Raw genomic sequence first — 13,212 nt, 5'->3', positions numbered from 1 at the left:
AGATACAGCTTTTGCAGCATAGCCAGTCTTGGGCTCAACAGAAAGTACCTTTGTGAAAACTGCAAAGAATTGCAGCATGGCAGCCTCATGTTATCAGAGCTTGATATTTTCCAGGTTCATTCTAAATTGAAGTAGCTATGACTTTCAGAACTAGCAATTTTATTTTCTGATCTCTCAGTCAGAGAAAATTACATTATTTCATAAAATAACTGCTGTACTCTCTTGGGTATTAACTTTGATTTTTACTTCTCTTATACCAGAAGGGTGAGTACAAAGTAATCTGTGAGAAAATTCAACAGTCTTTTGTAAATGGAAAGTTTGGTGGTCCATGTGTCTTTCAGGCTGCCTAGCAGTGGATATAACTTAATGATCCATGCATTAGCCCTTGGGGGAGATGTTCTCATTTCACAGTTTTAGCCAAGGTTCAACTTCTCCTGGGTTTTGGGCTAGTTATATCATTATTGGTTTTTATTTTTTGCAAGGAAAGAAAAAAGATTATAGCTGAACCCCACCCTGGTGAAGTAAATGTGTCTTGCAATAAGGCTGTATCACGTGCAAGGAAAATGTGATACATAGCTGTAGCTTGATCCAAGATTATGGGCTTGAATTAAAGAAAGCCAATGAATACTTCATAGAAGATATTCATATTACTTCGTCCTATTGTCTCTTTATTTTTTATACAAACAGAAGCTTGTGGAGTCCATGCAAGGTAGATAGTGTATCTGGAAGAGGATCCAGGGACTCTTCTAGGATCTGAACAAGCTCAAAAACAACATTGGCAGTATAGAAGTAATTCTTCTCTTCAGTGAGACACTATTTTGGCTAGTTATTAAGATAACCAAAATGTCTTGACAGAGAATGCCACTGCTCTTGAGTTAAAAATGTAGCATCATAAAAATCTCCTTTAAAGGTGTGCTATTTATTGTTGAAAGCAACTTGGATATGCCAGAAGTCAAATATGACAAATATAATTTAATCCCTGGCTACGAAGACACATTTGTGTCGCTCCCACCATAGAGGTATTTGCATCCTAAGCAGGAGAGTCCGACTTCTAGCCATTGCTGCTCAAAAGAGTTCAGCTCTTTATTTTCCTATGAAGGGAAGACTGTCATCTTAAATGTGCTTCTCAAGTGTGCTTCAAAGGCTCAGTTATCCTGGGAAGTCATGTTGTTGCCTGCTTTCCTGGAGGCTTGTAACTTGCTTTGCCAAGATACATTAAAGGAATTGTTCTCCCATAGATTGTCATATACAGTGGCTTGTAATGTGTCTTGTGAATAAAGGAGAAATATATCATTGTTGCTGACTGTCTTGAATACCTTCTCAGGCTTTGGAGGACCGTCCAAGTTCCTTGTTGGTAGATCAAGGTGACAGCAGCAGTCCGTCCTTCAACCCTTCAGATAACTCCCTTCTATCCTCCTCATCACCCATAGATGAGATGGAGGAAAGGAAATCCAGCTCCTTAAAAAGACGACAGTAAGACCAGCTTTTTTGCAACTTTTCCTTTTCCTTTCCTTTGGCTTTATTTTGAACTGGCAGCAGAAGCTGTTAGTCTGAAAGTGGGAGGACTTGTATTAGATGTCAGGCATGTGAGCATGTGGTCACATTTCTCTGTGACATTCAGTCTGCGATTTTAATTCTAGTCATACCTTCATTTGATTTCTGCTGCATGTCACTCTCATTTATTTGGGAAGGTGCTGATCTTTAAATGTCCAAAGGTCTATTAGGCTGGGAAAAAATGGTCATTCCCCTCATTCTATTCCAACCCATGCTTAATTTCTCTATGTAGTAGTAAACTGTTACCATGGTAGACTAAAAACATGCCTGGTTTCAAATTTTTTAAACTTGTATGTGGAAATAACCATCAGTATAGCTAAGAGTCTCCAGACCAGAGACATAATAGCATTTTATTTTAAACAATAGTTAAATGTTTAATGTCACATTTAAGAAAACATCTGACTTCAGATAAACAGAAGCAAGCCTTGTCCAGTTTCAGAGTCAAAGCAGTATCTTGCTAAGAGCCAGTGTACATTAATTCTTCCATTTCAGCTCTGTCCGTTAAACATATCTGACTGCAAATGTCGAAAAAGTTGTATGACATTAATCCTCTTGAAAAATCTGTTTCATTTTTTAATATTTGTTCACCTTTTTCCTTCCACTGTAGCTATGTCTTACAGGAATTAGTGGAGACAGAGAGAGATTATGTGAGAGATCTGGGCTATGTAGTTGAGGTATGATGTTTTTAATTCACTTGATTTCTTCTTTTTTAAAAAATGTGTTACTAACCAGCTATGCAGCTTGAACCTCACTATGTTTTTCAGAACGAAACACAGGAATAGACTAAAAATGTGAAAGTTTACATTCTGAGTTTTCCCTCCCGTAAGCTTTTAATGCATTAAAATACTACATCAGATTTTACTGCTTTTTTCCTGTTACTGTGTTCACCTTGTTGTTCTTTCAAGGAATGTAGTTCTTTGCCTTTTTTTTTTTTTTTTTTTTTAATCACTACCTCTGGCCTGATGTTATCCTCGTAGATAGTGGGTTTATTTAGCACATCTATACATTAAAAAAAAAAAAAACATGGTACCTCAGCATACAGAGCAGCTATCCAAGATTTGCAAGTCCTCCTTCCTCTCCTACTGCTAGGCTTCTCTTAGACTTCCTAGCTTCCCCTGCTGTCTGCTGTAAAATGAGAACATCACACATCTCCCCTCTGTCTTCAGATACAACAAAATGCATTTAGAAGAGCAGAAAGAAGGAGTGTGACAGTGAATTTTAGCCTAATAAAGTTTAATTCTTAAACTCTGTTTTGGAGGCAGGTAGGGAAAGAAAGATCAGCATTGTGGTAGTGCTTTCACAGTATTTTAAGGGTCCATTAGGAGTCTGTGAATAGATGTATTTTTGTAAATAGCATAATTTCTGATGAAAATGATGGACATCAAAACATGTTTGGCAAACCAAAACCAGACCTGACTACTTAGGAACAGAACTGCTGGGGGTGAAAAAAAGGAATAGAATTGCATGAATATTGCAAAATTTAATAACACTCCAAATCTAACTGTACGGTAGAATTGCTCAGTGATACACTTGTGTAGACACCAAAACTAAGATGGGACTATGGTAAAATGTAAGAGGAACTTTATTGCAGTGCGAATGCTTGCTAACAGAATTGATTTTTTTTGTGTGTTTGGTTTGCTCATTCTGCAAGCTGTTGTCCATGGAGTGCAGTCCTATAGGCAGTTTCCTCCTCAGTGTACTTAGGTGTGTGAGTGAAATAAGAGACACAGAGCAAAGCAGCACAGAAGCCACTTCAGGGGCTCTGACATTTACTCAGGAGCAGCTGAGCCAGGCATTGCAGCTCCTTCAGGCAGTAAGGAGAAGGCCTGTGGAAGTTTCCTTCATGCTTTGAGTTTTCTAGTTTGGCTTTGTGTCCCAAGCAAGTTGTTGCCATTGTATATCTTCTGGGAATAGGGAGATTTAAAGGCAACTACTTTTTTTAATGTAAGAATGTTCACAGTGAATTCACTTGGACTGTTGCAGGGTTATATGGCACTTATGAAGGAAGATGGCGTACCTGATGATATGAAAGGCAAAGACAAGATTGTATTTGGAAACATTCACCAGATTTATGACTGGCACAGAGAGTACGTATTGTACCTAAAAAATATTAGACTGATTTTAGGAATTATTTCCTCAGATATTGAGATACTAGGTAAATGCAGCAGGTTTTGTGCTTTGAGTTTCAGAAAATGTAACTACAACTTAACAAATGTTGGTGTGAAGATTTGTTTTAAAGAAGGATGTGTGTGTATATATATATGTATGTGTATATATATATATATATAGCAAGTACTTCAATTGATGATATCTAATATTGACAGAACTTACGTACATTGATTTCTCTCTAACAATGCAGTCTAATGAATTTGTTAGGGGTGGTTACTCTGGCAATATTAGCATCTCTAGCATTCAGACCAGGAAGGGGAAAGCTTTCAGTCAATATATATGAAATTTAATAATTTTATTAGTGAATGTCAGGGGATTTTTCATCTTGGTATGGATTCAGCATGTCCTTGTAAAAAGCTATATTAAATATTACACTGTTAGCAATGTCAGTTTGGTCATACATTGATATCCAATGCTGCTGATAGGGGACACAAAAGTGTCTTTCCTTGCAGTGAGACCACTTTGCTTTGCAGTTACCCATTGCTATAGTGTGTGCTGTCGGAAAAAAAGAAGTATTTATTCTGTTTATGTTCAGCTTCTTTTTAGGAGAGTTGGAGAAGTGCCTTGAAGATCCAGAAAAGCTGGGATCCCTGTTTGTAAAACATGTAAGTGCAAATGTCTATTTTGGCAAACTCTGTGGCTGCTACTGACCAACATGTTTGAGTATTAAGTTCAACACAATTAAGAAAGTGCTGTACAATGCTCTTCACCTGTAAGAGGTGGAGAGATCGCTTTTAAGAGCTTATAAATAGGAGAAATGCTCTAGTTTTTGTCCCTAATACCTTTCTGTGGAGAGGGAGCATGAATGTGAGCCCCATTTCTTCATTCAGTTACACTTCAGTGCAGGGGAATTGTCATTTCATATGACACCTGCCTTCTAATCCCAGGTATCTATGCAATAGCATGGAATATAAGAAATAAAAATAGGAAAGAGGCTCATTCTTCCAGTTTGTGTGTGTTCTAGTTCTGTATCCTTTCCCTTTGTGAGAATTTGTTGCTGACAAAATGGGAAACCTGAAGGAAGTATCTTTCCCTGTTTCTGATTGCTGTTTTACTTTCTCCTGGTATTATTTCTAATTGAATTGTCTTTGAAAGGCACCTTTGCCACTCCAGATGGAAAAGCAAGCTGTGATGCTATTACAGCATTCTCTAAGAAAACCCTATTGGCTAGAACACAATGATTCAGTTCCTGCTCTTATCTGTATCCTGTGTCATTTCCAATCTCCATCTTATTTTTTCATTTCTTTCTTGCCATTTATCTTCACTGGTCAGTACTCTGTAAGTCTCTGGGAAGCAAAGCCTCTAACAGCAAACAAATTCTAGCAAAGTGATAGGAAAGATTTTGGAGTAGGTATGTCTGTACTTCTTAAACAGAAATGTTAGTAGTCAAGAATAAGTCTTAAAGGTGGAAGTTATTTCCTCTCTTTTTTCCTGTTGCTTTAGTGTTAAAAGCACATGCAAAAGATAAAGAATCAGAGTTTAAAAAATGCTAGTGTCTCCATTTCCAGGCTTCCTTACACCCCACCCAAACACCAGTAGGACAGCCAATAGTAAATAAAAGACATGAAAGTTTTCTCGTAACTGTTCTGTACATCTAAACAGGAGGAGGTATATGAATTATTCTAACAAATTTCAGTAATAATTAGATTATTAAAATAGATTTAAAAATCCTGTATTTCAAAGGCTCCATTACACAATCATGGAATGGTTAAGGTTGGAAGGGATCACTGTGGGGTCATTTGCCAAACCTTCCATGGCTGTTGGTAAAAGGAAAATATAACCATTTTCATGCTTAACTATATTGTGGGACCTGCTGAGCTATCAGCTCTGAACACTGTCATTCAGGAGGATTTATAGCTGTGGGATTTTTTTTCACTTGCGTTGCCTTTCTAAAATCATAATGATGTTTCCAAACAAATGTGTTTTCAGATCTATAATTTCTGCATATGTATCTGCTTCGTTTCCTTAAAGGGGTCTTTTAAGTTCGTACACTGGAACTGCTGTACATCTTAAAATAATACTCCATTTCAACCTGGCATGTTTTTCTTGATAATGATGTAGCATTTTGTGTCTTTGTTCCTCTAGGAGAGAAGGTTGCACATGTACATAGTTTACTGCCAAAACAAACCAAAGTCTGAGCACATTGTCTCAGAATACATTGATACGTTTTTTGAGGTAAGTTCCTGAGAGAGGATATGTGATGTGGAGGATTATCAAATCTGTTGATCAAACCCAAGCCAGGAAAAAAAAATGCAGCATATATTGTTGTTAATGTTTTAAATTACAATTTCTTGCTATTTCTGTTCTGATTTCTCAAACCTGATACAGACTCCTAGGGATGAAAACTAAAGGTTAGGTATAAGATAGTAATTTTTCTGTAGAGTCTTATCCTTAGTAGCCTTAGCCCAGGCAGTTCCCAGTGTATTTTGTATAGAATGGCAATTCTGGGTAAGCAGAGATCACTGTTGAAAAAAGGCACGATACAACCTGTGACTGAAAAATCACATTTCACTCTGAAACCTTGTCCAAAAAGAGATGAAAGATGTTTGCAGAAGGGAATACCTTGGGAGCAAGGGTGATAAGGGAAAGGACTCCAGCTTTTGCTAACTGAAGATTAGATTCTTTTCTGCCTTTTGCCAACTTCTGATTGGGATAACCATTAATATATCCTTGTTGATATATATATCTCCATATATCCATATACTGAGATGTATGCTGTGTTTCTAACTCAACGAAACAAAGGTCTTTCTAACTGAACAAACAAAAATAGGTGAGTTTGTTTGTTTGTTTGTTTGGTTTTACAACTCTCAGGATCTAAAGCAACGCCTGGGCCACAGACTTCAGCTCACGGACTTGCTAATAAAACCTGTGCAGAGAATTATGAAATACCAGCTGTTACTAAAGGTAAAGTGGTGTTGAGATGAATGAGTTGTGTTAATAAATCTGTTATAGATGTGTTAACAGATAGGTTTTCTTTTTTTAATTAATGCTAATGCTTTTGCACTCCTTTCCCTAACAAAACCCAGATTTGTAAGCAATGCCATATGATTATTTCCTGAGCACATTCAGATAGTTATAAAAATTGCAGCAGATGGCTTGGGCAGAAATTTGTTTTTTCTTTTAACAGTTAAAGACCAAATGTTTAGGCCATGGAAATGTTTAAAATTTGTACCAGTGTCACAGGAACGGGAGAAGAAAATCCCAACTGTTTTCAGATATAAACATGATACAAGTTGTTGGGACTCATCACAGCTTCAGCTACACCTGCAATCATTTTAATATAATTAAATATGATGACTTTAATATAAGTGTTTATTGAAGAGCAACCCTGTTGCTCCAATGACCTACAGAGGTCATCGCCTTAGCATATGTTTTCCTGTGACCTAAATCCAAATGGTTGTCTTCTGCATTCTGTCATATTCTGACAGAGGATATCAAATCCAGATTTTCTAAGATTTCTTGTTGATGATTAATGAGAAAAGAAATATTACATTATTTTTTTTTCTTTTTCAGGACTTCCTCAAGTATTCTAAAAAAGCTAATCTTGACACAACAGAACTAGAGGTACTTGAGACATTTTCTGTTAATATGAATCCTTGTAAGTCTGAACTTCTCTTGTTTTAGCAGAGTCACTTTTTCTGATCTTCCTGAGAAAGTGATTAAAAGTGTTTACTTCTTGCATTTCTATTCTAAAGCAGCCGTATCAAATGAAACAGAGTTTTGTGCTGCTAACTCACTTGGAAAATAAAGCTTTGACATTTTATTTGTCTTGAACAGAAAGCTGTAGAGGTCATGTGCATAGTACCAAAACGGTGTAATGACATGATGAATGTTGGCCGCCTGCAAGGATTTGATGTAAGTTGGCTGAAGCTTTGCTTAGAGATTTCGTTAGGTTCTCTGGAAATTAACCATTAATACTGGGTGGAGAGAAATGTGTACAGTGCTTCCTCACCATCTGGTTAGCTGGTGCAAAAAGCAGTAAATAAAAACTCAAGTCTTAGCCCTGCCAAGGATGTTTTCCTGGGAAACATTACCTGCTGTGTCAGTCACACTGGGTAAGCCCTTCTGCAAAATCAAGAAAGGGCCAGTCTTACTACAGTTGCCTTGTTGGCCAAAGGCTTGCAAAATAGTGAAATAATCAGTTATCATCAGGTGAGCAGACCTGACGTCAGTAGTGTAGAGAAAGGAGTCACTAAGGTCTATCATGTACTTGAGGCAACTGTAGCCCTGCTTGCTTGGCTGGGACTAGAAGAGATGGAAATTGGCTACTCAAGCAAGGTGCATGAGCCAGGCCACAGTCACATGTTCTACTTGAAAAGCTCTTTATAGTCAGTGATGCAGACATGAGCTTGAATTTTGCCCCTATTCAGCATCCTGGGAGAATATATGGGTAACTGTTGGAGTTATTCAGAACAGAGAATGAAAGCCTTCCAAGCATTGAAGTGCAATATGAATGGAAAAGGGTGAAGTGGATTTTTTGGAGTTTGGTATGGTTTTTTGTTTTGGTTTTGGGGTTGGGTTTGGTTTTGTTGTTGTTTTTGTTGTTGTTGTTGTTTTGTTTTTTATGAGAAAGAGCACAATAATATATTTTGTATATGAGGAGAAGTGAATATATAATGGTCAGTGGAAGGTGGGAAATGCACAAAACTATTTGTCATGAACATATGCTCAAAAAGATTGATTGGGGAAAGAAACAAAGAGCTTCACGAAATGTGTTTTTTCTTGCCTCTGTGTTTAGGGTAAAATTGTAGCCCAGGGTAAGCTCCTGCTCCAGGACACATTCTTGGTTACAGACCAGGATGCGGGACTTCTGCCACGCTGCAAGGAGAGACGGGTCTTCCTGTTTGAGCAGATTGTCATTTTCAGTGAGCTGCTAGATAAAAAGAAAGGTTTCTCCATGCCCGGATTCTTGTTTAAAAACAGTATCAAGGTAACTGTTGTGTGTGTGTCTTTTGTGTCCCCTGCACAAACTCTGCTAAGGTAACAGTTTCTCATTCTGTGGGCAGTCACTAGTGACAACTAGATGTGCAGTAGTGGAGCGCAGTGAGGTGCCAGTCATTTCCTGAGATTACTTCCTAGCAAATTTGTTCTTACTCCCATGTTAAGTGGAGATCTTTGGATCCTAGTACTCTAATGCTTCCTGCGTGAAGCGTATCAAAGCAGGTGTTCTGACACGAAGTTTAGTTTTCAACTAAAACTAAACAAAGTTTAGTTTTCAGCTCTGTGCTGTATGTGCACCACATTGCAAAGTCATTGCAAGTAGAGATAATAACTCTTTTTGTATCCTTTCTGATACCCAAATATGTAGATAACATTTTTAAGTAGTGCGACCTTCATAGGCATGTCAGCTCTTCCTCAAACTAAAAAGTGTTCCCCAGCTTCGAGTTTTTCCTGAAAAAAAACTTGATAATACTAGGGCTCAGCAGCCTTCATGAAGTGTTTTGGGTGAACCCTGCTTCCTCTAACAGCCAGGTCCAAGGCATTGCTGTATCTGCAGCTGAAGCCTTGGCTGGGGCCAAGTGGAAGAGAGAGAGTTCCATAGCAGGCTCAGCATTTTCACTAATCTGAAAGGAAAGTGAGGGATGGAGAATATTGGGCCATGCTGACCTGCTGGAGATTGTTCAGGCAGTGTCAGTAAACTGTACACTAATTCTTGGTTTAGTGGAATTAAGTAACTTCTTTTCATGATATTATTTTACTGAAGGAACAAGTGGTTATCATTTGAAGATCTGACTCTAAACTCCTAAGAAAAAGATTTTAAAGGTACATTCCCATAAAAGAGATGCTGGGTTTTTTTTCATGAAGGTGAGTTGCCTTTCCCTGGAGGAAAATGTGGACAGCGATCCATGTAAATTTGCACTAACATCAAGAACGGGCGATGTCACGGAGACCTTTATTTTGCATTCTGCCAGTCCGGGAGTCCGCCAGTTATGGATCCATGAAATTAACCAAATTTTGGAAAACCAGCGCAACTTTTTAAATGGTATGTTATTTTCTTTTACTGAAAGTTCGTAATTGGATGACTTCTCTCATCTCCTTTTTCTTGGCTTGGAACTGTTTTGCAAGTTGCCTTTTTCCTGAGCTAATATAGAACAGTTGGGGGATATGTGCTGCATTTCTGCTTCAGAACAGATGCTTGCATTTATTATAAGAGTGGTAGTCTGAATTTACATGGTGTTCTCTTGGTGAAATTTTCCAAATGTTTTGTAGGAGTGAATCGAGATAGGTGCCATCCGTTGAGAGCTTGTGTACCCCTTTTAAGCAACTGCAAGCCCTTAAAGGCTAAACCCAAGTAGAATTTTAAGTATCTATTCAGAATATATTTTGCTTCTGTTATTTTGGTGACCATTGTTGCATCTTACTGTGGCAACAACATTCAGATTCAGCAGGAGAAAAGTAGAAGATGGTGCTGTCCACTGTGACGCTAGGAGGTCCTTGCTCTATTTTTATATCTGTCGGTTATTGTCCCAAACTAGACTTTTTTTAAACTGTTGTAATGAGTAACAACAAACAGAGAATGTGGAGTCACACCTGGTTTTTTCCAACTCGGCTGCTGACTGACAAGTGTGATTCTAGAGGAAAATATTTCTTCTTCGTTTCAGATTTTTGATCTTCAACGTAGGTAGATACAGTGGGTCATGAAGGTTAGATACAGAAAAAGTGACTTGAAGTCTGTGGCATCCTTCCACTGCTAAGGAAATTTATTTGAACAGCAGTCCCCTTTTTGCCAGTAGACGTGTCTGTTTTAAACTGTTCCTGTCCCCTTTCCTGCCCCCTTTCCCCTGACCACCCCACCTCGCCCCCACTGCAGCCTTGACGTCCCCGATCGAGTACCAGAGGAACCACAGCAGTGGTGGAGGCGGCGGCGGGAGCAGCAGCGGTAACAGCGGCGGCCCCAGCAGCTGTAGTGGCATCCCCAGCTCCAGCCGTAGCCGACCATCCCGGATCCCCCAGCCTGTCAGACACCATTCCCCAGTCCTGGTCTCCTCTGCAGCCTCGGCCCAAGCAGAGGCAGACAAGATGTCAGGTATGTCCATCCACAATCACTCCCTGCCACACTACACCACCTCCTTAGAAACTAGCCTGAGCCAGCCAGACAGGCACCCTCCCAGTGCAGAGCCGGATGGTCCTCAGAGAGAAGCTGAACAGATTCCCAAGATGAAAGTTATTGAAAGTCCCAGGAAGACAGCAGGAAACATTTCTGGCTCAGCTGATGGAGCCCAGAAAGACTCACGTGGAATCTCAGAGGACAGCCGAACAAGAAACAGCATAGGATCACTGACGCTTGAGAAGCCAAGGCCAGGAGCCATCTCTCCAATGAACTCTCCTCTGTCCACAACTTTCCCTTCTCCTTTTGGCAAGGAAACCTTTCCACCCAGCAGCCCCCTGCAGAAGGGCTCCTTTTGGAGCTCCATCCCAGCATCCCCTGCCAGCCGCCCTGGCTCCTTCACTTTCCCTGGGGACAATGACTCCCTCCAGCGGCAGGTCCACCGCCACTCTTCACACAGCAAGGACACAGACCGCATGAGCACATGCTCCTCGACCAGCGAGCAGTCAGTTCACTCCACCCAGAGTAATGGGGTAAGAGCGGAGCACCTCTGTCCTGCGAGCTCTTCTAAAACCTTCCATGCTCCCTTTCCGTGCCTTGCCATCATTGTCCGTACTAACTTCTGGCTCTCTGGTGCTGTACTGCTCTGAAATAATCAACTGTTCCGGTATCTTCTGCACATTAGAAATACAAGAGTGTCTACCTGTGTGTGTGTATACATGCAAACATGGCTATGTATACAGACACAAAAGCAACTGCTAACATTAGATGCGATTTCTGCCTCTGCTGAAAAGATAGATCACTAAGCTGATACCTACTAACTTGCTGTCCTTGCTTTTTTCCTCTCTAATTTGAAGGCACATAATTAACATGCTGAAGTGTGGCAGCCAGAGCACCTCGGGGTATGCATTGCACCAGCACTTAAATCTGACTTCAGGATTTTCGCAGATTACCTTGGGGCTTTCTTCCCTTTCACGCACAAATTTGCCACCATTGTCCTGTTGAGTTTTAACTTCCTGGAGACATCTACAGTTCCCTGGGCTGCTTGATTTTTATTTTTTTATTAATTTATTTTTTTCCCCCTCTCCTTTCAGCCTTAGTTGTTGTACATCAGTCTCTTTTTAAGTCCTATGTTTGATCAAGGAAGCTTTCTTCTATCCACTCAAAATAGGCCAACAAAACCTAGCAACAATAGTGCTATTTCTACTGCGGCCAAAACGATTGCCCACTCCACTTGTCTTTTCTCCTTTGTAAGAAGAACTGGTTTCAGTTTTCTGGAGATTCAGCCTCTTGGTGTGCACTTGGTGTGTTTGTGCAGAAATCCGGGCTATCAACAGAATCTACGTTCTCTCTAATAACACCCACCAGGAAAGCAACACAGCAATCATGGAGGCATGTGCAAACACAAAGCAGAAATGTTGAGGCATTTGCTATGGATGTAGTAGGCAGGTTATGGTGCCTTTCTTTTTAAACTCACATTTGATTTTTCTCTCACTAAGCATTGTGTTCATGAATGTTTGTTTTTCTATTCTCTCACAAATGATACGCAATACCAGTTTTGCAAATCATCTAACTCGCTGGATCTTTTTTAAATGCATGTGTTTCTTTATAGAACTGTTTAACACACAAAGCTTTCTTGACTTCTTAGTTCTTACACTTCTACAATAGCTTCAGAGGAAAAAAAAATTACGCTTTGCATGTTTTGTATTTTTATCCTGATCTTCCTTCAGCTTTTTATTTGATTTAGCTCTGTCTTGTGTTTATCTTCAGTCTAGCAAAATGTGATATGATGTAATGTAGTGCAAAATCTGGGCTAATTGAGTATTTTGCATTTACTGCATAGTATGTGAATCAAGATGGTAGTACTTGCATAATACTAACTCAGGTTGTTGCATTAAAAAGAAAGGGAAAGATGGGATGGCACTGAGTTTTCAAAACATTTGGATTTTGATACTATCTCAGCAAAGACACCATTGCTTGTTTTTATCTCACTGTAAAACGTAGTGTTGGAATGCATGCCTTCTGCTTCACAGCTTTGTTCACAGCTATATAACTCTTCTATTTGGTAATTGAGATGGGCCATAAGTCCTCATTTCCAACCTCATTTCTAGACCAATCAGCTGGACTTCACACCACACTGAACAAGCTGGAGAAAATGGGTTGTGAAGGTTTATTTTAATTTAACCATTTGTGTGTGTATATTCTCATGCACATACGTCTGTGGTCGATTATTTACAGTAAAGATTATTTCTAAGAAGAAAAATGAGCTAGTTAAAATATATGGGAGGAATTTTTAATATTTTGTTTGTAGATCCTCCTCTAATCCCATAGTTGAGGTCAGTGATGACCAGAAGTACTTTCAGTAAGAAAACATCACTGTGCAAGAATAATTACTTCCTTGGAAGGCAGAAGGAGAGGCTATCTTGCTGTGGTGAGAATGA

General features: G+C 39.3%; 1 protein-coding gene across 1 annotated transcript in view; it reads left to right on the top strand.

Annotated features, from left to right (window-relative positions):
- TRIO (trio Rho guanine nucleotide exchange factor) overlaps positions 1 to 13,212 on the top strand; it is a 244,451-nt gene that overhangs the window by 219,203 nt on the left and 12,036 nt on the right. The window contains exons 38-48 of the mRNA XM_062499699.1: positions 1,325 to 1,473; positions 2,162 to 2,228; positions 3,538 to 3,641; positions 4,259 to 4,328; positions 5,809 to 5,898; positions 6,535 to 6,627; positions 7,237 to 7,287; positions 7,501 to 7,578; positions 8,462 to 8,653; positions 9,529 to 9,706; positions 10,535 to 11,304. Of these exons, the coding sequence (XP_062355683.1) occupies positions 1,325 to 1,473; positions 2,162 to 2,228; positions 3,538 to 3,641; positions 4,259 to 4,328; positions 5,809 to 5,898; positions 6,535 to 6,627; positions 7,237 to 7,287; positions 7,501 to 7,578; positions 8,462 to 8,653; positions 9,529 to 9,706; positions 10,535 to 11,304 (1,842 nt within the window). The remainder of the gene's footprint in view (positions 1 to 1,324; positions 1,474 to 2,161; positions 2,229 to 3,537; positions 3,642 to 4,258; positions 4,329 to 5,808; positions 5,899 to 6,534; positions 6,628 to 7,236; positions 7,288 to 7,500; positions 7,579 to 8,461; positions 8,654 to 9,528; positions 9,707 to 10,534; positions 11,305 to 13,212) is intronic.

Source organism: Cinclus cinclus, chromosome 1, assembly GCF_963662255.1.
Source record: "Cinclus cinclus chromosome 1, bCinCin1.1, whole genome shotgun sequence".
NCBI classification, from domain to species: Eukaryota; Metazoa; Chordata; class Aves; order Passeriformes; family Cinclidae; genus Cinclus; species Cinclus cinclus.
The sequence above is the reverse complement of the archived record's forward strand: the minus strand, read 5'-3'. Positions and strand labels throughout refer to the sequence as shown.